This window comes from Ovis canadensis, chromosome 1, assembly GCF_042477335.2.
Source record: "Ovis canadensis isolate MfBH-ARS-UI-01 breed Bighorn chromosome 1, ARS-UI_OviCan_v2, whole genome shotgun sequence".
Taxonomy (NCBI): domain Eukaryota; kingdom Metazoa; phylum Chordata; class Mammalia; order Artiodactyla; family Bovidae; genus Ovis; species Ovis canadensis.
The window spans coordinates 106,545,323-106,569,127 of NC_091245.1; the positions used below are offsets into that span (position 1 = coordinate 106,545,323).

At 47.0% G+C, this 23,805-nt stretch overlaps 2 protein-coding genes across 5 annotated transcripts in view; one reads left to right on the forward strand and one right to left on the reverse strand.

Moving 5' to 3' along the window:
* Positions 1-5,478: 5,478 nt before the first annotated feature.
* On the forward strand, positions 5,479-9,908 carry MSTO1 (misato mitochondrial distribution and morphology regulator 1). 2 transcript variants are annotated; one of them, XM_069544002.1, is made up of 15 exons: positions 5,479-5,503; positions 5,591-5,794; positions 5,904-6,039; positions 6,536-6,605; positions 6,700-6,775; positions 7,045-7,099; positions 7,186-7,324; positions 7,510-7,627; positions 7,705-7,839; positions 7,943-8,095; positions 8,386-8,517; positions 8,590-8,774; positions 9,005-9,109; positions 9,194-9,306; positions 9,524-9,908. In XM_069544002.1, exons 2-15 carry the CDS (start codon positions 5,711-5,713, stop codon positions 9,739-9,741), a joined length of 1,719 nt encoding a protein of 572 aa, XP_069400103.1. In that variant the 5' UTR covers positions 5,479-5,503; positions 5,591-5,710; the 3' UTR covers positions 9,742-9,908. The 2 variants fall into 2 exon arrangements, with proteins under 2 accessions (XP_069400103.1, XP_069400094.1); XM_069543993.1 differs by lacking the exon at positions 5,479-5,503 and having other exon boundaries at positions 5,537-5,668; positions 5,831-6,039.
* Positions 9,764-23,805, reverse strand: part of GON4L (gon-4 like) — a 90,765-nt gene continuing 76,723 nt past the window's right edge. For all 3 annotated transcript variants that reach the window (XM_069543884.1, XM_069543894.1, XM_069543887.1), the window contains exons 22-32: positions 22,495-22,750; positions 21,686-21,870; positions 20,638-20,835; positions 19,284-19,427; positions 14,382-14,525; positions 14,156-14,275; positions 12,908-13,021; positions 12,156-12,366; positions 11,048-11,675; positions 10,855-10,957; positions 9,764-10,302 (exon numbers count right to left, since the gene is read on the reverse strand). In XM_069543884.1, the coding sequence (XP_069399985.1) occupies positions 10,153-10,302; positions 10,855-10,957; positions 11,048-11,675; positions 12,156-12,366; positions 12,908-13,021; positions 14,156-14,275; positions 14,382-14,525; positions 19,284-19,427; positions 20,638-20,835; positions 21,686-21,870; positions 22,495-22,750 (2,253 nt within the window). In that variant the 3' untranslated portion in view covers positions 9,764-10,152. The remainder of the gene's footprint in view (positions 10,303-10,854; positions 10,958-11,047; positions 11,676-12,155; positions 12,367-12,907; positions 13,022-14,155; positions 14,276-14,381; positions 14,526-19,283; positions 19,428-20,637; positions 20,836-21,685; positions 21,871-22,494; positions 22,751-23,805) is intronic.

Sequence of the window (23,805 nt, forward strand, 5' to 3'; positions counted from 1 at the left end):
GAGAGGGGCTGCTGCGATAAAGTCAGCAGGGCGACTAGAGCACTGACACTGCAGCCTAGCCTGACAATGGCAGCTAGCCCCGAAAAACTCCAGGGCTGTCACTTCCCTCCCAAAGAAGCAAGATGTCACCACACTTACCTTAGCAGATGGTTACTGGTCAGATTGCAAGCCTGATCCTTCACTGCACATGAGGCTGGGAAATACTTTCATCTTTGGAAGGCCGAGCTCAGAGTCAATACGAGGCTTCCCTGGTGGCTCAGAGGTTAAAGCGTCTGCCTGGAATGCGGGAGACCCCGGTTCGATCCCTGGGTTGGGAAGATCCCCTAGAGAAGGAAATGGCAACCCACTCCAGTACTCTTGCCTGGAGAATCCCATGGAGGGAGGAGCCTGGTAGGCTACAGTCCATGGGGTCACAAAGAGTCGGACACGACTGAGCGACTTTACTTACTCATTCCCTTTAATGAGTGTGGAATGGTATACTATCATTTATGTACAAAATCCTTATGGAAGAATTGCATCATTACTTTTGCAATTTGTTAAATACGAATTCATCTTTTTCCAAATACTCTATCACCTACCCTATCCAGTCCCCTTTGCTTCTTCAGATCCTTCAGACCTGATCCTCATGCACCAAGTTTTACTGTCTCCCTGCTAAGCCTGCTGCACAGCTGGTCTCTTGGGGCTTTTCTTCATCACTCAAGGGGACTGAATTAGAATCAAAAGAAAGAAGCAAAACTATCTTTACTTTTAGGCAACATACTCCTAGAACTAACATCTGCTAGAACTAAAAACAAGTTCAGCAAAGTCACAATACCACAAGATTACAAAAACCAATTGTATTTCTCTATACTAGCAATGAAAAATCCAAAAATGAAATTAATAAAGTAATTCTGTTCTAAAAATACAGGAAAATAAAGTACTTAGCAACCTGAACAAAAGAAGTGCAAGACATACACCAGAAACTATAAAATATTACTGAGGAAATTTTTAAAAATCTAAATTGATGAAAAGACAGTCTATGGTCATAGATTGCAAGTCTCTGTAGTGTTAAGATATTAATTCTCCCCCAAAGGGAACCATAAATTCAATACAATCAATATTAAAGTTTCAGTAGGCTTTTCTGCAAAAATTGACAACCAATCTAAAGCTGATATGGAAATAAAACCAAAGTGATTTTTTAATGACCAAAGCAGGAGGACTTTTCCTATTTTCAGAATGTAATCTAAAACATTATAAAGCAATTATCCTCCAGTTAAAAATAAATTTAAAAAAAAAGCTACAGTAATTAAAGGACATTCCTAGTGGTCCAGTAGTTGAGAATCTACTTTCCAATGCAGAGGACATGAGTTTGATGCCTGGTTGAGGAACTAGGAACCCACATGCCATCCTAAGCTCACATGCAGCAACTACTGAGAAGCAGCAACTACCCATATACCACAGCTAGAGAGAAGCCCACAGGCTGCAACTGACACCTGATGCAGCCAAATAAACTTTTAAAGAGGTATAGTAATTCAGATGAAGCGGCACTAGCATCAGTCCAGTTCAGTTGCTCAGTCGTGTCCGACTCTGTGACCCCATTAACTGCAGCACGCCAGGCCTCCCTGTCCATCACCAACTCCCGGAGTCCACTCAAACTCATGTCCATCGAGCCAGTGATGCCATCCAGCCATCTCATCTCTGTCGTGCCCTTCTCCTGCCCCCAATCCCTCCCAACATCAGGGTCTTTTCAAATGAGTCAGCTCTTCACATCAGGCAGCCAAAGGACTGGAGTTTCAGCTTCAGCATCAGTTCTTCCAAAGAACACCCAGGACTGATTTCCTTTAGGATGGACTGGTTGGATCTCCTTGCAGTCCAAGGGACTCTCAAGAGTCTCCTCCAACACCACAGTTCAAAAGCATCAATTCTTCGGCGCTCAGCTTTCTTCACAGTCCAACTCTCACATCCATATATGACCACTGGAAAAACCATAGCCTTGACTAGACGGACCTTTATGACAAAGTTATATCTCTGCTTAATATGCTGTCTAGGTTGGTCCTAACTTTCCTTCCAAGGAGTAAGGGTCTTTTAATTTCATGGCTGTAGCACCATCTGCAGTGATTCTCGAGCCCCCAAAAATAAAAGTCAGCCATTGTTTCCACTGTTTCCCCATCTATTTGCCATGAAGTGATGGGACCGGATGCCATGATCTTCGTTTTCTGAATGTTGAGCTTTAAGCCAACTTTTCCACTCTCCTCTTTCATTTTCATCAAGAGGCTCTTTAGTTCTTCTTCACTTTCTGCCATGAGGGTGGTGTCATCTGCATATCTGAGGTTATTGATATTTCTCCCAGCAATCTCGATTCCAGCTTGTGCTTCTTCCAGCTCAGCGTTTCTCATGATGTACTCTGCATAGAAGTTAAATAAGCAGGGTGACAATATACAGCCTTGACGTACTCCTTTTCCTATTTGGAACCAGTCTGTTGTTCCATATCCAGCTCTAACTGTTGCTTCCCAACCTGCATACATGTCTCTCAAGAGGAAGGTCAGGTGGTCTGGTATTCCCATCTCTTTCAAAATTTTCCAGTTTATTGTGATCCACACAGTCAATGGCAGTAGCATAAAGGAAGACAATGGAACAAAACTGAGAGTCCAGAAACAAACCCTTATATGTATGGTCAACTGATTTTCAACAAAGACATCAAGCCATAATTGGATATGTACATGCAAAAAAATGAATTTTGACTGTTACCTCACATCAGACATCCAAAATAGATTATAGACCTAATGTAAAAAGTAAAATATAAAACATTTAAAAGAAAACATGAAGAAATCTTTATGACTTTGAATTAGGCATATATTTCTTTCATATGAAGCTGTGATCTATATAAAAATTAGGCAAATATCTCTTCCACAAGAAGATGTGAGCTGTACAAATCCAATTTGATAAATTGGATTTTATCAAGATTTTAAAACTTATTTTCACTGGGAAAATGAAAAGACAACCCACAGATGGAGCCAATATCTGTAAATGCTATTTCTGATAAAGGACTTTACCCAGAATATATACTGGGTAAATTCCCTCATTAATAAGAAGATAAATAATTTGAATAGACATTTCTCTACAGAAGACATATTCAGTAGCTGACAAGATAATGAAAAAATGCTCAACATCACTAGTGATTTAGGAGCAAATTAAAACCACAATAAAATACTACACACCCACTAGAATGTCTACAAATTCAAAACAACAACTAAGTGGTGGGAAGGATGTAAAGAAAAAGGAACCCTTGATCAGAATTCGCTGACAGTCCAGTGGTTAGGACTCCACGCTCTCACTGCTGCAGGCCCAGGTTCAACCCCTGGTCATGGAACTAAGATCCCACAAACTGTACCACACAGAAGGGGAAAAAAAAGAACCTCTAACATTTCAAGTGCCAATATAAAATGGAAATATCACTTTGGAAAACACTTTGGCAGTTCCTAAAACTATTAAGCATGAAGCTTTCCCATGATCCAGCAATTTCACCCCTAAGTATTTACCCTAAAGAAATCAAAATATGTCCACACAAGAGTTGTGTTCAAGCAGCATGAAACTATTCATAGCAACATTATTCATAACAGCTTAAAAGGGAAAATAATCCAACTATTCATCAACTTAAAAATGGATTACCAAAAATGAGCAAAATACTAACACATGCTACAACATAGGAACTCAAAAACCTTATGCTGAGACTCCAAACACAAAAGACCACCTTTGTATAATTACATGAAATGTCCAGAAATGGCAAATCTATAAAAGCAAAAGTAGATTAGTGGTTACCTGGTGTTAGGGGTAGGAACAGAGTTTACCTGTAATCACACAGGAAAAATCTTTGGGGGATGATGTAAAACTGAATTATGGTAATAACTGCACAGCTCTGTATTTACAAAATCAAACACTTAAAACGGATATAAATGACACCTCAAATCATTTAATGTATATAAATAACACCTCGATAAGGGTTAGAAAAACAAACAAACTGCAGACTTCTTCCTGCCCTCTACTGTTCACTAGGTTCATACTTTCCTCAAGGTCCAAGACTCCCAGCCTCCTCTGGTTCCCTGTGATGTTTCCACACCGGCATTTCCCTGACAAAGCACATATATGTATACTCCCATCTTGGTGTTTGCTTCTGGCCTATACTGTCTTCAAAATACAAATTAAAGTTACAAGTGAAAAAAAAAATTATACCATGTAAACACTAATCAAAAGAAAGCTGGTTCATCTATATTACTATCAAAACAGCATTATTTGAGAAAAAGAGGGATAGTTTGTAATGGTGGAAGTTTCAGTCCATCAGGAAATGTAAAGTAGTATGTATCAATAACATAGCCTAAGAAAACAAAAACTGACATGATATTAACTGAGTTAATATCATTCAGTGGGAGAAGATATTTTCAACACATATAACTGACAAAGGTCTTGTATTCAGAATCAAATACCCTACCAACAGATGAGACAACCCAAAAGCAGCATGAGCAAGAGACTTGAACGCGCTCCACACCTCACAAAAGTGACTATTCTTAAGGTGATGAACATCCAAAAAGATGTTCTCTCAATCTCACCGATAATCAAGAAAATAAAATCAATGGTAATGACAAAAAAATTTTAATGTCGGCAAGGTTATGGAGCATCACCTGAAAATTCTCTATACTGCTGGTGAAACTGTAAATTGGTAAATTTAGAGACGTTTACCATTTACCATATCCAAACATATCCATCCTCATGACCCAACAATTACACTCCTAGGTATATACGCAACAGAAATATGTGCATGTCCACATGCACAAGAATGTTAACCGTTGCACCCAATAGTTCCAAATTGGAAACAACTTCAAAGTCTATTATCCGCGGTGAAATCATTTGAGGTATAATCATAAGATGGAATTGTGACGCAATGAAAATGAACTACTCTAGGTATATGTAAGAACAGGGAAGAATTTAACAATACTGAGCAAAAGGCAGATGCAAAAGAATACGTACTCTGATTACATAACAGATAGACAGAGCGAGCGAGTCAGTCCGCAGGGTCAGAAGTCAGGAAGGCTATGACTTTTGGACTGAAAAAGAAAACGCATGTGAGGCTTTAAGTAAGCGTCTATTTCCTGTGCTGGGCTCTGTCATGCCGCACTCTTTGCGACCCTTTGCACTGTAACCCGCCAGGATCCTCTCTTCATGGGGTTTCCCAGGGGAAAGAATACTGGAGTGTGTTATCATTTCGTCCTCCAGGAGTCTATTTTCTGGCAAGGTTTTATTTTTGCCTGAGGCGCTATTAGCCAGCATTAAGTATCCTCTGAAAGAAGAAACAACAGCTGCAAGAGCCGCAAGGAGTATGTATGAGAATCTTCAGTGAGCAACGCCAGGGAGCCCACAGGAGACGCAGAACCAAAAACTCCGAACCAAAAACGCTTCAGCGTGGCGCTTGAGCACGCATGCCTACAACTTCCGGCAAGCGCCGCTGGGCCCCGCCCCTGGACGACAACTGGTAAGCAGGACTGGTCCACGCTAGGAAGAGGCGGGGTATAATAAGCGGGGTCTTTAAAGCCAACGAATCTTTTATCCTATGGGAAAGGATGTGTTTATGGACCAATAGGACGCCTAGGATGAGGCCACACCCATATCCTGCTGAGCCAATCCGCAAGGAGCAACGGTGGGCAGGGAGCGGCCGCTCTACTCAGCGGAGCAGCGCGGCATGGCGGGCGGGGCTCGGGAGGTGCTCACTTTGCAGTTGGGACATTTTGCGGGTTTCGTGGGAGCGCACTGGTGGAACCAGCAGGTAAGGTCTTTTGGCCACCTCCGCTGAGTTTTCCAGGTCTCCAGAAGTCCTCGCTTCTGGCCTGTTCCTCTCGCCGCCCGAGTCCAGTCCTTCCTCTGTGCCTCCCCAGGATGCTGCGTTGTGCAGGCCGACCGATGCCAAGGAGCCGCCGGGAGAGCTGTGCCCCGACGTCCTGTACCGGACCGGCCGGACATTACACGGCCAAGAGACCTACACGCCGAGACTCATCCTCATGGATCTGAAGGGTTAGGTGGTGGCCCGGGTCAGCCAGTTACCAGTGTTCCCCTTCGCGTGTGGAGTTTCTAGCAGCGGTTCGCGTCAAGATCTCCTCCTATGCTGGCCTGTGGGACTAGAGATGAGGAGCCACAGGGAGAGCTAACCACAGTATGCCTACACCTGAGGGGACGCAAGAAAAGAAACTATTCCGTTCAAGAGCTGTCTCTCGAATGGGCTGCTTGTCCCTGGACAGTGTGATGCTCAGCGCTGTGGCGCTCCTCTAGAACCGCTGGTTGTAGTCTTTGCCCAGGTTCCACAGCTAATAACTAAGCTGGGAAATGAAGGATGGAATCCAGATTTTCCTAGGCAAGGGTTTTTTTCTAGCCCATGTATATTACGAGAAGGCCTGGAAAGGCCCAGTGCTGGAGTGAGGGTGTCAGCAGGTTATCAGGTGATGGGAGGAAGGTTAGCTGCAGGACGGGAGGGGCTGGGATTTACCTAACATTGCTTATTATTTCTGTACAGGTAGTCTGAGCTCTCTAAAGCAAGAAGGTGGACTCTACAGGGACAAACAGCTAGATGCTGCCATAGCATGGTATTTGTGATTTGGGAGAGGAGGTGGGAAGGAGCGCAGGAAACTGCAGAACTCAAGGAAGCTGACACTATGCCCAATTTCCACTTTCTTTCAGGCAAGGGAAGCTCACCACACACAAAGAGGAACTCTATCCCAAGAACCCTTATCTCCAGGACCTTCTGAGTGCAGAGGTGAGGACCTCTGTCCTGAACTTGTAAGCCCAGTGCTACAACCAGAGTGCCTCCACTTGGGCAGAGAAAAAGAGAATTTTGGTCACTTTCAGTGCCCTCAAATGGTATTTTAAGAAAAAGCACTTTTTCCTCCTAAAGGACTGACTACTAGAACAGGAAGGCGGTTACAGGGTGTGGCCAGCCAAAAAAAAAAAGGGGGGGGGGAGAATAAATCAGTGTTTGCCTCTAGACTGCCTGGACCTAACTGTAAATTTTCTCATCCCTCCCAGGGAGTGCTAAGTAGTGATGGTACCTGGAGGGTCAAATCGATTCCCAATGGCAAAGGTGAGACTTCTCCAGGGACTGCAGAATGGGGAACTGGGCAGTGCAGGAACACAGAGAAAGGCACACTGCCTCTGTTTTTTCTTCAGGTCTCCCACCATTCACCAACGGTAGGACTCCAAAACCAGTTATGCCCACAGAGGGCAGTATCAGAGTCTGGTCAGACTTCCTCAGAGTCCATCTCCACCCCCGGAGCATCTGTATGATTCACAAGTACAACCATGATGGGTATGAGCTGTGGTGGTGGTGGGGTGGGGAGCTAGAGGCTGTAAGGCAAGAATTTGGGTCCCCACCAGTGTCAGATGAGGCTCTTGAGGCCATCCTCCTTGCCTCCTCCAAAACAAGAGACCTTAGGCAGAAATACCAAAGTGGGGGAGTCCTGTTAAGTCCCAGACTGTGGTTTTGTGCGGCAGGGAGGCAGGCCGCCTGGAGGCTTTCGGCCAAGGGGAGAGCATCCTAAAGGAACCCAAGTACCTGGAAGAGCTGGAGGACAGGCTGCATTTCTACGTGGAGGAGTGTGACTACCTGCAGGTAGATGAGGGGCATGGCGGGCAATAGGGGAGAAACCACCCTCATCCTGCCCACTTCCACCTTTCACCTCTCTCCAGGGCTTCCAGATTCTGTGTGACCTGCATGATGGCTTCTCGGGGCTGGGTGCCAAGGCTGCGGAGTTGCTACGAGACGAGTATTCAGGGCGGGGAATAATCACCTGGGGCCTGCTCCCTGGTCCGTACCGCCTTGGGGTGAGTAGTTCTTCCGGGGTGTGGGGGGAAGAGCCCCAGGGGGAAATGAAGGAATTCAGTGAGAACATTGGTTAAAACAAACTGCTGTCACTTCTTTCACCAGGAGCTGCAGAAAAACATCTACCGTCTGTTAAACACAGCTTTCGGGCTGGTGCACCTGTCTGCTCACAGCTCTCTGGTCTGCCCCTTATCCTTGGGTGGGAGCCTGGGGCTGCGACCCGAGCCGCCCGTCAGCTTCCCTCTCCTGCAGTATGATGTAAGACCCGATGCTCTTGTTCTGACTTATAGCTAATGAAAGGGCACCACACACACAGACACACACGCTCCCAAATTTACCTGCTGCTGGATCTGTTTTGAAGCCTCATCTTGAACTCGGCCCTGATGTGGCCTCTTAGATGACACTGTCCTATGCTAGTCCAGCCCGGGGCCAAACACACGCCTGCTCTGTCCCAAGGCACACAGACCCCTCTGCCATTACTACTCTGCTGACACAGCCTCTTTTCTACACCCAAAGGCCAGGTGCTTTTCTTCATATCCTCTTTACAGGCCGCTCTGCCCTTCCACTGTGGTGCCATCCTGGCTACAGCCCTGGACACAGTCACTGTTCCTTATCGCCTACGCTCCTCACCAGTTTCCATGGTCCATCTGGCTGATATGCTGAACTTCTCTGGGAAAAAGGTATGAAGCTTTGTGAAGAGCTGGGTCAGAGCTGAGAAAGGCTCTATACCTTGATTTCTTCCTTACCTTTAGGTGGTGAGCGCAGGAGCAACTATCCCCTTCCCCTTAGTTCCAAGCCAGTCCCTCCCTGATGCCCTGATGCAGCTTGGAGAGGCCACCCCATGGACCCCACTGTCTGCATGTGGGGACCCTTCTGGAACATGCTGCTTTGCCCAGTCGGTGGTGCTGAGGGGTCTAGACAGAGCACGCCACACCAGGTAAGGACTGGCGGTCCTCAGGAGCCCTTGTCAGGCTTCTGGTCCACATCCTTTTCTCCCTGGTACCTCCGGACGGCCTAATGGCACTGCCCTGCTCACCTTCCCTCTGACACACTTATTAGTAAGTCAGACTCTGAGCATCCTATCAAGCTGACCACCTGGGAATGTAAGTCCTGGTTTCTCATTCATGCTGCCCCAGAGTAAAGGCGGCTTTGGCTTTGTTTTGGCAGCCAGCTCACCCCCGGGACGCCTCTGCCCTCCCCACTCCATGCGTGCACCACTGGGGAAGAAGTCTTGGCCCAGTATTTGCAGCAGCAGCAGCCTAGAGTCAGGAGGTCAGTAGACTGCTTGCTCCTCTCCTCCCAGACCTCAGACCTCCCTTGACTTTCTCTCACTCGCTGCTGTTCTCTCACCCCCAGCTCTTCTCATCTGCTGCTGACTCCCTGCAAGGTGGTCCCTCCTTACCCCTCCCTCTTCTCCTCAAGCCTCAGCCAGCACGGTTCAGTTCTGGACGTTCTCCCAACAGGGACAGGTATGTAGCAGGTGAAGAAAACCCAGAGGTTTTCAAGCATGAGAGACTTTTCCAGTATCCCTTCATGGATGAAGGTCCTGGGGAAGTGCCCAGGTTACACTCCTTATTCACTCTGTGGTTCCCTGTATGCAAGGGAGACAGGACACTGTATAGCTTACTATACAGTCAAGCCTGCCAGAGCCCAGAGAAGGACAGCTGCCATCCTCTCTCCCCGCAGCGGTGGAGAGCATCCCAGTGCTCGGGGCCCTCTGCTCCTCTTCCTCCTTGAACCGGGCCCTGGGGGATTTGGCCAAAGATCTCTCCAAACTCGACCTGCGGCGCTGGGCCAGCTTCATGGACGCTGGGGTGGAACAGGATGACCTAGAAGAGACGCTGCAGGAACTGCGCAGCCTGGCCCAGTGCTACGAGAGCGGCGGCGGCAGACTCGTGGACTAAAGCTCCCAGAAGAGGAGACTAGTTTACAATGAAAACTGCTGGGTGCAGGGCTCAGTGTCTTGGGACTGGCTACACCAACACACACGTTTATTACATTTAGAAACACTGTGATCAGATCACACAACAATAAATATGTACCATCAGACAGAAAAATACAACACAGAAAAGGAACTGCGCCCACTCTCCCTCAATGCTCTTTACAACTATTTCTAAGGTCTTCATAAAAAATGCACAGGGTGGCAGGACCGTGCGGCCCCCAGCCTGCCTGTCACTGTCCCTGGCCCCTGCCCCTCCAGCTCCGCAGACTGAACTCAAGAACTGCAGGAGCGAAGCGCAGCGCCCCACCCTCTCCCTGACCACCAGGGTGCCCAGCGGGCTCCATCCTCGGAGGGCGCCCTCACACTCCGGGTCTCACTCGTCCAGCTCTTCCTCAGACAGAAGGTCCCCGTGGTCAGACAGCTGGTCTGTGTTGCTGGTACTGGTCGCGTCGTCCTCGTCCTCAGAGCTGGCCTCACAGGCTGTGTGGAAGAGCTGCATGAGTTCTCGGAAACGGTGGGAAACCTAGGAGGAGAGTGAGGGCCTTGACGACACCCTTCTTAAGTTAGTGACACGTTAACATTTACCACCCACCCGCGAATGCAGGAGACACAGGTTTGATCCCTGGGCCAGGAAGATGCCTGGAGAAGGGGATGGCAACCCACTCATTGCCTGCAAAATCGCACAGAGGAGCCTGGGAGGCTACAGTCCATAAGTGTCGGATACGGCTGAAGCTCAAGTGAGCTATATGATACACCAGCATGAACCATCTGGTTTGCTGCACACCGGCTGTGAGGGCTGAGTCCTCCTTACAAGATAAGGAAACTCGGGTCAAGAGGCTAAACACTGCCCAAAGTCACATTCCTTCTAAAAATTAAAATGCATTCTGGGGCTCCTTCCTCAAAAATGCCCTTTGTCTTCTAGAGCCACTGCTATCCGTGCTGACAAGCCCAGGTCTTACTCAGAGCAGAACTTTACAATCCCCAATCATATCTTAGTTGGCCAAGCCGCCCTCCTGCCAAACCCTTCCTTGGTTCCTCTAGGGCTTGAAGCTCTAGCAGGGCCCACCCTGCTTACCTCAGTAGGGGTCTTATTTCCCAGCTGCTGGGAGATGACACTGAAAGTCTGCGGCTGTGCTCCCTGCTCCTGGCACATGGTGAGGATCACGCGGTCGGCTTCCCTGGAACCCACACGTGGCCATCAGTCTCAGTCAGGAAGCGGGTGTGCCCCACGCGCTTTCCAAACGCACACGTCCCCCATCCATACCTACCTCGTCCACAGCACCACCTTTTCCCCAGTGGAGCTGACCTTGCTGTTGTTGGCACAGACTGTAGCTTCTGTGGCTTTCGCCTGCAGCTCCCCCGCTGGGCCCTTGCCCTGTAGTCCACTGTCTTTGGCCAAACCTCCTCTAGGGGCTATAGGAGAAGTCTCTGCGGTGTCAATTCCTGCTGAAGAAACTCCACGGAGAGGGGATACCCTGTCTGCTGTGGTCACCCCAGCTCTGCTGGAAGGCAGCCAGCTCTCCTGTGTGTCTGCCTTCCCAGGCACCTGTCTTCTCCCGAAGTCTCCAGTCCTTGAGGAAACAGGACTCAGGAAGGAGGCAGGGGGTTCGACAGTTCCAGGCAATTTCTCAGTTTCAGAAGCATCCCAGGGCATGGATGGTTCCAACTCAGCCCCTGGCTTATGGCCCTCCCCCTCATACTGGGGTCTGGGGGATGCCCTGGGGCCGGAGAGAACTGCAGGCCCAGCCTGGTTACTCCTGACAGCGCACAGCACAGTTCCAGCTGTGGAGGGAAGCTGAGGAGTCTCTGGTGAGCAGGGTGGTGGCGGGCCATCAAGGAGCTGGTCTGTAAAAGTCACTTCTTGAGGGGACGGCAAAGTGCTCCCCGCTGCCAGTCCTGTTTAGGAGGAAAATAAGGACCTAAGGGTCACACTGCATCTAAGGACTACAAATTACCATAGGGTCACTCTGGCAAACTACTGTGCTAAAGTTGTGATGTACAAGAGTGAGGCAAGGGTAGGGGCTAGAGTTGTTTATATAAAGTCCGCTGCCAAAGCTGAGAACAGCTGAGTCTTTAGAATACAGATCGTAGAGGATCTGCAGATAAGCAGAAGGGGTCCAGGGATGGGAACACGAGAAGAAAAGGCTGGATCATGCGGATGTTAAGCACTCTTAATTCTACAAGAGGACTGAGGCCACAGGAGAGAAAGTTAAGGCTAGACAGAAGAGTTTCCTACTGGTTTATTAGTAAAAGAGGTGGTAGTCTATCCCTGAAAAGACTAATATTTCCCAGGCTCAAAGACATTCCTGCGTGAAGTATGTGAGAATGAGACAGAAATAAAGGGAGAAAGGCTGGGCTGGCAGTCGGATCACTCACCTGCAACAGGCATCTCTCCCTTCCTGGTACTCCTGCCAGTCCTGCTCTGGGTTGCCTCAGTGCTGTCTCGCTCCTCTGGGGCTTCCTCCTCCATCACGTCCTTGCCCTGCCCAGCTTCCTTAGCACCAGGCGTAAGACTGGCCTCTCGGTGGGGGCTGCTGCCCACTAACTCATGGGGCTCCTTGCTCTTGTAGGATTTGCTGTCACAGACCTGCAGGGATGGCCTTCTGGGTCAAGGGTCTCCTGACCTCTTTTGTCTTGGGGGCTGACCACAGAAAAAAGCCCTGCCATGATGCTCAGCAAGTCAAACAACATGCATGCCTGCTCCAAGGATTTTCAAGGGCCCAAAATAGAGTGCTGCATTCTACCACTCCTCCTCCAACCAAGGACTGTATTTTTGCTGGCAACCAAGCCTAGAGAACCAGCATTACCTTTCGACCATTTTCCTCACACATGTTAGTTTCATTTAAAAAGAGGGAAATATATGAACTGGTTGGTATTCTTCCCTATTTCAAAACTTTACCTAAAAGATTCCCCTTAAAAAGAAAAATCTGTTACATATATTTTTAAAGATTCTATTTATTTGCATACACACACTAATGAGTATGTATACAGCGTATTATTTATTCACATGTCATCTCTCTAGGAATTCACTAATGCACAGATCTGGGGCAACGATACCACACACAGCAGAGCCACCTGGGGCTTGCCGCAGCGGCTCTGGTGCCCCCGGGCGCGAGTTCTCTCCTCACCTTGCTGCTGCAGCGGCTACAACTTCTCCTTTTGCTCTTCTTCATCTTGGAGTCAGGACCCCCCTCATGACAGGAGCAGGCACAGTCCTTGGCCCCATCTGGCCACTCGGCCTCCTAGGAGACACCTGGGCTTGGTTAGCTGGCAAACATTTTTGGCACCAAGAGGGAGCCGAGTTGTGAGCCATCGGAACAAGCTTGCCCCCGGACCCCTCCCCTGCTTCCTTTCTCATTTATTATATGCCATTCCTTCACACTGCCTGGGGAGATGAATGGCCAAACTCAATTAAAGCCTACTGTGCATCCCTGAAACAATCCTTAAATGACCCAGAGGCTGACGGATCCCAATTTCCCAGAAGCTTCAGGAGATGTTTAGGTGGACTGCAACCTGAGGCAAAGTCACTGGAGAGCTCCGGTGTGGGGTGTGACCTAGTCACCCGTCTGCCTCTGTTTCCGTCTCCCTGTGCCTGGAGCTCTCCCCTCTCTTCCAATCCCCTTGAGAGAGGGCTTTGTACATATGGAAGGCTCACTCAATGATACTCTCTGTTCAATAAACCCAAGACAGAAGTACCGTTATTATCCCCATTAACAATGAAGAAAGTGAAACAAAGATTAAATAAATTGCCCAAGGTCATGAAGGTACTAAGAAGTGGTCTTCCCCAAGAAAGAGTACAAGGCGTGTAGTAAAGGGACAGGGACCAGAAAAAAACTACTTCCTGAAGAGAACAGAGAGCAACGAGTACAAGCGGGCTCTGGAGCCAGACGACCCGTCCCTGATCAAACATGAGACCCTGGGAACGGCCCCTCTTGGCACTTCAGTGTCCTCTTCTGTAAAATGCAAAAAAAAACCAATCTTTTCACAGGGTCACTGTGAGAATTAACTGAATAATCCATGTAAAATACAGGAGATATATGATGCTTTGGGATACGGCTAGGTATCAGTCATTGTCATTTCTAAAATGAGGAATCCTGGTTCTATTTTTTCACAAGAACAGAAAGGAAGACCCAAGGGCAAGAGAAGCATCTCTGAGCCAGAGAAACAGATCCTTCTAATGGTTAATCATGGCGGGACCTCTTCAGCTGTTCTTCCCATGGGCCCGGGGCATGCTGCACGGCAGCCTGACCTGCCCTGAGGTTCCTGCTCCACGGCCGCCTCAGCTCACAGCAGCATGGCACCACCCTGTGCCAGAGAACCACTCAGACAGAAAATGCAAGGCTTGACTCAGGATAATCCCCAACAACCAGGCGTACCTTATCGTGATTCTGGACCCCAATCTCTTTCCTTCTTTTGTTCTTTGAGGCTGTGGGTATCTTGGGAGGTTCCTCTTCCTCTTCCACATCAGGCAGTGCCACTTCTTCAAAGCCATCAAACTGGGCAGGAGTCGGTGCAACTCAACAAAGACTCTGGGCAGAGTCCCTCCAACATATGACCCGACCTTCCCCCTTGACGCCCCCGCTGCGGCCCCACGGCCTATACCTCATACTCCTTCTCCTCGGTCCAATTGATCTCTTCAAAGTCACCCATCCGGCTAGCTGCTGGGCGCAGATGGTCAAAGAAGACGGAGAACTCGTCCTGTAGGTGGTCATGGCCCTTGAGGAGCTGCCACATCTGCGTCTTGAGCTGGCGAGAGTTGCAGAAGGAAAGAGGCGTTCTCCAGAGCCTCCCCAGCCCACCGCTCCAAACCCACCCATACACTCCTGAGGCCTGCTTTCCTCATCCACTGGGAGACGCACAGGAGACGCTCTTTGGTTAGGAACTCCCAAACTCCCTGTCCCTCCTTGCTTGTCTGCACAGGAGCATAGGCATACCTCGATTTAGTGTCTTTGCTTCACTGCGCCTCAGATACAGCATTTTGGTTTTTCTTTTCTTTTCTTTTTTTTACAAACTGAAGGTTCATTGCAACCCTGGGTCAGGAAAGTCTATCAGCACCAATTTTCCAACATTATCTGCTCATTTTGTGTCTCTGTGTCCCATATTCTGATACTTCTCAAAATATTACAAACTTGTTTACTATGTCTATAATGGCGATCTGTGATCAACGACCTTTGATGTTACTATTGTAATTGCTTGGAGGCACCACGCATCTCACCCAAAATAGACAGTGGACTTGTTCTGTTCTGATTGTATGTGTTCTGATTACTCCACTGACCCAACAGGTTCGCCATCTGTCTCCCTCTCCTTGGGCCTCTCTATTCCCTGAAACACACCAATATTGAAATTAGGCCAATTTCACTTGAATACTTAGGGCCAATCAGCCCTGGGATTTCTTTGGAAGGAATGATGCTAAAGCTGAAACTCCAGTACTTCGGCCACCTCATGCAAAGAGTTGACTCATTGGAAAAGACTCTGATGCCGGGAGGGATTGGGGGCAGGAGGAGAAGGGGACGACAGAGGATGAGATGGCTGGATGGCATCACTGACTCGATGGACGTGAGTCTGAGTGAACTCCGGGAGTTGGTGATGGACAGGGAGGCCTGGCGTGCTGCAATTCATGGGGTCGCAAAGAGTCGGACACAACTGAGCGACTGAACTGAACTGAAAAGGCCTCTAAGTGTTCAATGGAAAGGTACAGACGCACACCTCTCCCTTTAAGTCAAAAGCAACAAATGATTAAGCTTAGTAAGGAAGGCACGCCTAAAGCCAAGGCAGATTGAAAACTAGGCCTCTTGTGCCAAACAGCCATGAACGCGAAGGAAAAGTTCTTGAAGCAAATTAAAAGTGATAAGAAAGCAAAACAGCTTTCTTGCTGATATGGAGAAAGTTTTGTGGTCGAAGATCAAACCAGAAGATCAAACCAGTGACAACACTCCATTAAATCAAAGCCTATTGCAGAAAAGGCCTTGTTGTTGCTTAGCTGCTCAGTCCATGTCCAGCTCGATGCCACCCCAGGGACTGACTGTAGCCGCCAGGCTCCTCTGTCCATGGAGTTTCCCAGGCAAGAATACAGCAGTGGGTTGCCATCTGTTTCTCCAGGAGACCTTCCTGACACAAAGGTGGAAACAGAGTCGCCTGCGACTCTCATGCTTGGCAGGTGGATTCTTTACCACAGAGCCACCTGGGAAGCCCCCAAACCCTAATTCTCTTCAATTTTATGAAGGCTGAGACAGGTGAAGAAACCTGCAGAAGCAAATTTTGAAGCTACAAAACGTGGTTCATAGAGTTTAAAGAAAGAAGCCATCTCTACAACATGAAAGTGTAAGATGAAATAGCAAGTGCTAATGTAAAAGGTACAGCAAGTTATCCAGAAGGTCTAAGATAATTAGCAAAGATGGCTACACTAACAACAGATTTTCGGCGTAGAAAAAGACTTTTATTGGAAGAATATGCCATCTATGTCTTTCATAACTGACAGGAAAAGTCATATCTGACTTCTAAGCTTCAAAGGACAGGCTGACTCTTTGATTAGGGGCTAATATAGCTGGTGACTTTAACTTGAAACCAATGCTCATTTACCATTCCAAAAATCCCACGGTGCTTCCAAACTACGCTGAATCTACTCTGCTTCTGCTAGTTTAAATGGAACAAAGAAGCCTGGATAGCAGCACATCTGTGGACAACACGGTGTGCCAAACATCTGAAGCCCACTGTTGAGACCTACTACTCGGGAAACAATCCTTTGAGAACATTATTGCTCACCAACCATACACCTGGTCACCCAAGAGCTCTGATGGAGATGGACAAGGAGATCAATGTTTTCGTGCCTGCTAGCAAAAGAACCATCATGCAGCCCATGGATCAAGGAGCAATTTCTAATTTCAAGTCTCAGTACTTCAGAAATGCATTTCATAAGGCTACAGCTGACACAGATAGGGATTCCTCCATTGGATCCGGGGAGAGAAAACCGAAAACCTTCTGGAAAAGATTCACCATTCTAGATACCATTAAGAACATTTGTGCTTCACAGGAAGAGGTCCAAATAATAAACACTAACAGGAGTTTGGAAGAAGTTGATTTCAACACTCACAGATGACTCTGAGGGGGTTCAAGATTTCAGTGGAGGAAGGAGCGGCAGATGTGACAGGAACAGCATGAGGACTGAAAACAGATGCGGAGCCTGAGGACGGGATTGAATTGCCGCAGTCCCACACAAGACCCGAACGGATGAGAAGCTACTTCTTGCAGAGGAACAAAAAGAGGTTTCCTGAAATGGAATCTACTCCTGGTGGAGCTGCCGCTATGAAGACTGTTTAAATGGCAACAAAGGATTGAGAACATCACATAAACTCAGTTGCTAAGGCAACAGCAAGGTTTGAGAGGGTTGACTCCAATTCTGAAAGTTTTACTGTAAGTAAAATGCTACAGAGAAATCATTCATGAAAGGAAGAGTCCATCAACGGGGCAAACTTCATTGTTTCAGGAAATTGTGGGGGCTTCCCTGGTTGTCCAGCGGCTTAGACTCCACACTCCCAACGCAAGGGGTCCAGGTTTGATGGGTGGTCAGGAAAGCAGATCCCACATGCTGCAACAAAAGATCCCGCATGCCACAACTAAGACCAGGTGCAGGCAAACAGATATTTTTTAAAGAAAGAAGGAAAAAAAAATTGCCACATCCACTCCAATCTTCAGCAACCACTACCTGATCAGTCAGCACCAACAATACTGAGGCAAGACCCTCCAGCAACAAAAAGATGACAACTTGCTAAAGACTTGGATGCTGATTAGCATTTTTTTTGGCTGTTCTGTGCAGAATTCAAGATCACAGTTCCCTGACCAGGGACTGAACCTGTGCCCTGTGAAATGGAAGCTTGAGTCTTAACCACTGGACCACCAGGGAATTCACTAGCATTTTTTTAAAGCTGAAATATACTTGATTTACAAATTGTGAACATTTTTAATTAACGTATGTACATTTTTTAAAGCATAATGCTGCTGCGTGCTTAATAAACTATGGTTGGGCTTCCCTGGTGGCACTGCGGGGAAAGAATCCGCCTGCCAGTGCAAGAGACACAAGAGACGTGGGTTCAATCCCTGGGTTGGGAAGACCCCCTGGAGTAGGAAATGGCATCCCATTCCAGTATTCTTGCCTGGAAAATTCCATGGAGAGAGGAGCACGGTGGGCTACAGTCCATGGGATCGCAGAGAGTCAGACACACGTGCTTCACTGAGCACACACGCACTGCACTTCACCGTGCACACCTAACTGTTACATGCACTGGGCAGCCAAAGAAGTCATGTGACTCACTTTACTGCAATATTCCCTGTATTATGATGGCCTGGAAGTGAACCTGCAATGTCTCTGAGCTATGCCTGAATTACTACTTTTTTAACTGATGTATATAGTTGATTCACAATACCGTCAACGTTGTGTTAGTTTCAGGCGTACAGCACAGTGATTCAGTATGTGTGCAGACACACACACACATATATACACAGCGATATATATACTTTTGCATATTCTCTTCTCTTACAGGCTAATACAAAGTACTGAGTATCGTCTGCTGTGCTATACAGTAGGTCCCCGCTGGTTACCTATTTTAGACATAGTAGTGTGAATATGTTAATCGCAAACTCCTAACTTATCACCACACCCAACCTTTCCCCTTTGGTAACCGTAGGGTTTCTATATTATAAACCAAATGTTTTCTATACTTAGTATGATAAGTATGCTTATCAAGTGAATTAAATCAAACTTCAATTAGTATGATAATCTATAGATCCATCCATACTACTGGAAATGGCAATACTTCATTCTTTTTTATGACTGAGTAATATTTCATGGTGTATATATAGGTCTTTGGGCTTCCCTGGTAGCTCAACTGGTAAAGAATCAGCCTGCAATGCAGGAGACCCCAGTTCAATTCCTGGGTCAGGAAGATTAACTGGAGAAGGGAAGAGCTACCCAACCTAGCATTCTGGCCTGGAGAATTCCACGGACTGTACAGAATGGGACAAAAAGAGCGGGACACGACTAAGCGACTTTCATTTCACTTCAAATAGGTATTCATGCATTCCTCCATCAATGCATGTTCAGGGAGCTCCCACGTCTTCGTTAGACATGCCTGCATTAACAGGTCTGATTCCCAGTGACACTCACTACTCAATAGCCCTGCCTTACTGGTCGCCAGCTCAGGCACTAACTCAAGGCTGAGCAAGGAGGGAAACCAACCCTCCCCCCAGACCATCACCTCTTTACTTGAACTTCCCTTCCAGGGTATTTATAGCATTCTTGAGCCTGTGAGTAGCAGTGAGGCTCTGGTTTCAGATGGTAACCACCTCACCCAAGTGTTTTATGCCTTAGGTAAGCCTAAAAATTCCTTGCCATCTTCATTCCCTCCAGGAAGTCCATTGCTCAGAAGCAAGAGGATTGCTTAGGGAAAGGAGAATGAAAGGCCAAAACCCATGATGACAATGGAAGGGAAGCAGGACGGGACGGAATACCTCAGTGATCTCCTGGGGCAAGCAGTCTGCACAGCTCTGAAGGACCTTGATGATCTTCTGGTGGTGTGAGGGGTTCTCTGCAAAGCAAATTTCCAGCTGCCGAAGAAACTTGCGACTCTTCTCAAAAGCCTGCTGCTCTTCAAACTACCAGAATGGAAAGAGGGCAAAAGAGGAGTCATCTATGCAGCCTGAGAAGGACTTGAGAGCACTACACACAAAAACCAAGAAAAAATGTGCTGGAGGCACAGGGGATGACAAGGCTCTGGTTTACAACAGCGAGATCTTTTTTTTTTTGCCTCACCACAAGGTTTGCGGATCTTAGTTCTCCAATCAGGGATTGAACCTGGGCCCCAGCAGTGAAAGTGCCAAGCCCTAACCACTGGACTGCCAGGGAATTCCCTGTGAGATCTTTTTTTTTTTTTTTTCTAAAGGCCCTAGCATCTATCTACCTTGGGTTACTGGGGTCTACCAACTCAAGAAAACTAAGATGTAAATGAAAGATTTAAGAGTTATATATCTCAAGTTGCTTACAGTTTTCAAAGGTTGTGAGATCAGACACATGCCAGTTTACAAAGTATTTTCATGTATGTATTCATTTGATCCTCATAATGATAAAGAAAAAATTATGTATAATCATCCCATGACCACTAACTGCTTTAAGACTATCAGGCTAATATAATAACAATATGAACATAATAATACAATAATATCCATTACTCCTGTGTTTACCCATCATGACAAGAAACCCAGAACTACAGGGATATCCCTCAAGTTCAGACACTTATTCTCCAACATTTCAAATGTCATGTAACCACCGTGGCCTTCCCAGACCACTGTGCATAAAACTGCAACATTATCACTATAAAGCATTAAATATATTTTACTGTTTATATATTTTATCACTTTTATAACATATATATTTACAACACACAATATACTACTTCACATCTGACTTTCCCCATGAGAATATAGGCTCCATGAAGGCAAAGGATTTTAGTCTTTTATAATTATTACATTTCTAGTACCTAGAACTCTGCCTGAAACAGCAGGTACTCAATAAACATTTGTTGAATGAAGGCCTATTTCGCAACCGTGAGGAGCAAAGGGTTATGATGTACCTAAGGGCTCCACTCAATGGTCAACCCTTTCATTCCACATGGAAAGAAAAGGAGAGAACAGGAGCTGGGAAGACCATCCCTTGAAAAGGAGGTGGCTCTTGTGACCCTGGTCTAGGGGAAAGCTATCTACAGAAACAGCCAGGAGTCTGGAACAGTCCTGATCAACATTACCCAAGCCTAGTCTTGCTGTGACCCAGGGATCCTAGTGTGTGGTCTTTGCCCCCGTCTCTACTTACTAATCCACAGGCCAGTGCTTGCTCGGGCAACAAGAAAGCAGCAAAGTCCTTCAACAGCTGAGGCCAGTCCTGGAGCAGAATTTGCAGGCTCTTGTAGAGATCCACAGCTGTCTGCCTCTGAGTACTTGACTCAAACTCATAGATGACCTGAAGGAAGTCTTCATACTTGCCAGGGATATGCTGCAGGGCTTCTCGGACCTGTATGAGAGGACTTTCAATCATCCAATCCCCTTTCATTGGGCCCCAAGAAACGATGGGACAGAGGAAGGAGGAAGAGTTACTGTTAAAGAGCTCCAGATTATCCATCAGAGGCTACTCCTCTGACAGGTCCTAAGATCTGATGATTACTGGAAGCCATAGGGCCATGAGCAAGGCAGAGCTCTTTTTCTGGCAGTGAGGAAAGGGAACATTTATATTTTCCAGGGACCACAGTGCTACCCACAAAATCAGGTAAACTTTTCTCTAGCTCACAGCCTGGGCCTCCCCTTCCTGGTTTCACCTCCATGTTGAAATAGATAAGGAGTGCTTGGTACATATATTTCAGCATGGTATCATCTGAGGGTAAATAACAAGTAAATTAGGAATGTTAGTAAAATATCAGGAAAAAGAAAACCCATGATTATTGGGATTATTGCTAGAATCCCACTTGCTGGAGGTATAAAGAATTAGGTGGTTACCAAAAGAATGAGATAGGGACCACTGTGAAAAACAGGCAGGTTCATGACTCTGAAGATCACTGAGGTCCACTTTCTGGTCAGTGTACATGTTGTTCCTCTGAAGGTAAGGTCCTTATTAGTCTACTCTCTCAGGGATGATGGTGCAATCATCTCTCCCCAGTTTCAGGGCAACAGAGGAGTAGTATGATGGGCAGGAATAATAAATCAGCTGAAGACTGAACTCGGTGTCCTTGTGGTTTCACTCACACAGTTCTTCTGGTATTACCAGGAAAACAAAGGTAGAGGAACAGAAGGCTACTGTGCAGCCAGAAAGGCAGACTTCATTTTAAAACCAGAGGGGCTCGCAGGAACAAGCAGCAGCATTTGCCTACCCTGGTCAGATAAGCCTGAGCAAAGGCCAAATCCTTCTGCTCCCGAAGTGGATCCCGCTCGAGGATGTCCTCATCATACAGCAGCAGTAGCTTGGAGGTGTCCTTGCTGGCCCGGGCCCGACTGCCCCGCTTGCTGCGAGCTCGGTGGTTACTTCGGCCCTTCCCAGCAGCTTTGATGCTCTCTCCTTCGGATACACATGAAAACACCTGTTTCTCTGTCCTTGCAACCTCTGCTCTTCCCAACTCATCAAATGCACCCTCCCCATCAACTCACCTAATCAACATTACATAGTAATTTGGGAGAAAAGCTGCTGGAAAAATGCTATGAAAGGCATGTCTCTTCCTGTAAAGTCAGCTCTGTGCAGAGTCAACAACATGACTGCACCAACTGGGATGATAATGAGCTGCTTAGCTACTGCATATTGAACACAGAAGTCTAAAGAGTGGGTGTGGTCTGATGCTGGGCTCTCAGGGATTATATCCTGGTGAGGAACAAGCAGCACTTTCTGAAATAAACATAGCTCTTGACCTAATACATGACACGTGAATTAAGAACCAGTATAAAAACCTGCATAAACAGAGTACAAATCTAGCAGCTGATGGAGAGTCAAATTTTTAATTTCTGAGCATCTCTTTTCTATAACGGCAGCATGTTAAACATCTATTTGGGAGAAGGGTGACTGGCAGGCAGGATCCAGAGGATTTCTCCTGGGATCTGGCACCTGTTTTATAAGCTAGCCACTCTGCACATGTCCCTGCATCAGTGAGGTCTCCTGAGACCCGCCCCTACTCAGGCCTGTCCTACTCACCTGGTGGGGTCCTGCTGGTCTCCACTTCTGGAGCAGCCTTTGGGGAGTCCAAGGTGGCAGGAGGCTTCTCGGCGGGGTCTCCGATGGCTTCGTCCATCATCTCATCCTCCTTCTGCAGGTTTTCCATTCCTTCCGCTTCTTCTTCCTCTTCTTCCTCAGGCTCAGAATTCTCTTCCTGGGAGTTCTCCTCCTCAGACTCACCCTCCTGACTCATGCGCCTTTCAGATGCAAGCCAAGTCAGTTTCTCCATTGTTTCCTGCAAACCCCCCCAAAGAGTGTGCGTGAGGGCTGTAATAGCTCACCAAGGGCTGACTGCACGGAGTTTTTCAGAAAAAGCTGCGGCTAATCAACTGGTGAGGGAGGGTGAGAAGCGGATGGTAAAGGGGGTGACTGGGGATTTTTGGTTTTGTTTTTTGGCCACACTGTACAGCTTGAGGGATGTTAGTTCTGTGAAATGAAATATTTCTTGCCATATCGGAGGACAAAAAACGTCACAGCTATCAGTGATTCATGGCCTCCTAATGTGAATGAGGGCTCTCAAAAGGGAACACAAGGCCTTCGATCCAGAAGACGCCAACGCCCAGTGACGGGTGAGGAACTGGAGGGGAGTGGGTGTCATTCAAGAGCAGCCAACCACCAGCCTCGCCACCCTTTAAGGTGACAGGAGACAGGATTTGGCCCCAGACAGCTCAGGTGCATATGAAAGGAATGAATTCAGTGAGCCCAGAGGCTCCATCCTGCCACACACAGAAGAAGACTAAATTCTTTAACTTGACTTGGTATCTGGTTCTCCTTACTACTTAATAATAATCTTTCATGTTCAGACTTCGTACCCTCTCTGTTGCAAACTGTATAGCCTGACTCCCCCTCCTGCTTCCTCAGAGCAGTTTTCTCAGAGAACTGAGATGCTGCCTCCCAAGTTCAGAATCCTTAACATTCCTCCCAAACAAATAAAATAACTCTCTACTTTGAGGTTGTGATTAACTTTTTAGTCAACAGTTTCCTGACCAGAAATCTAGCCCAGTTCTGAGCAGTGAAAGCACCAAATCCTAACCCCCGGACCACCAGGGAGTCCCTGAGCAGATGAGCTTTGAAAGGTTTCCCTTGAATGTAATTTTCCTTTCCCAGGGTCCATACTAATGACCCTTTTTCTTCTTTTAGTCATTTAAATTGTGCTCAGGAAATTCTATTTAATGTTTAAATGAGTTTAAATCAAATATAATATGTAACACCGAACTCTTTCCCTCTTCTCTTACTTCAACTCCCAAACTATGCTCCGTAATACATTCAAAAGTCAAAAATGATTTTACA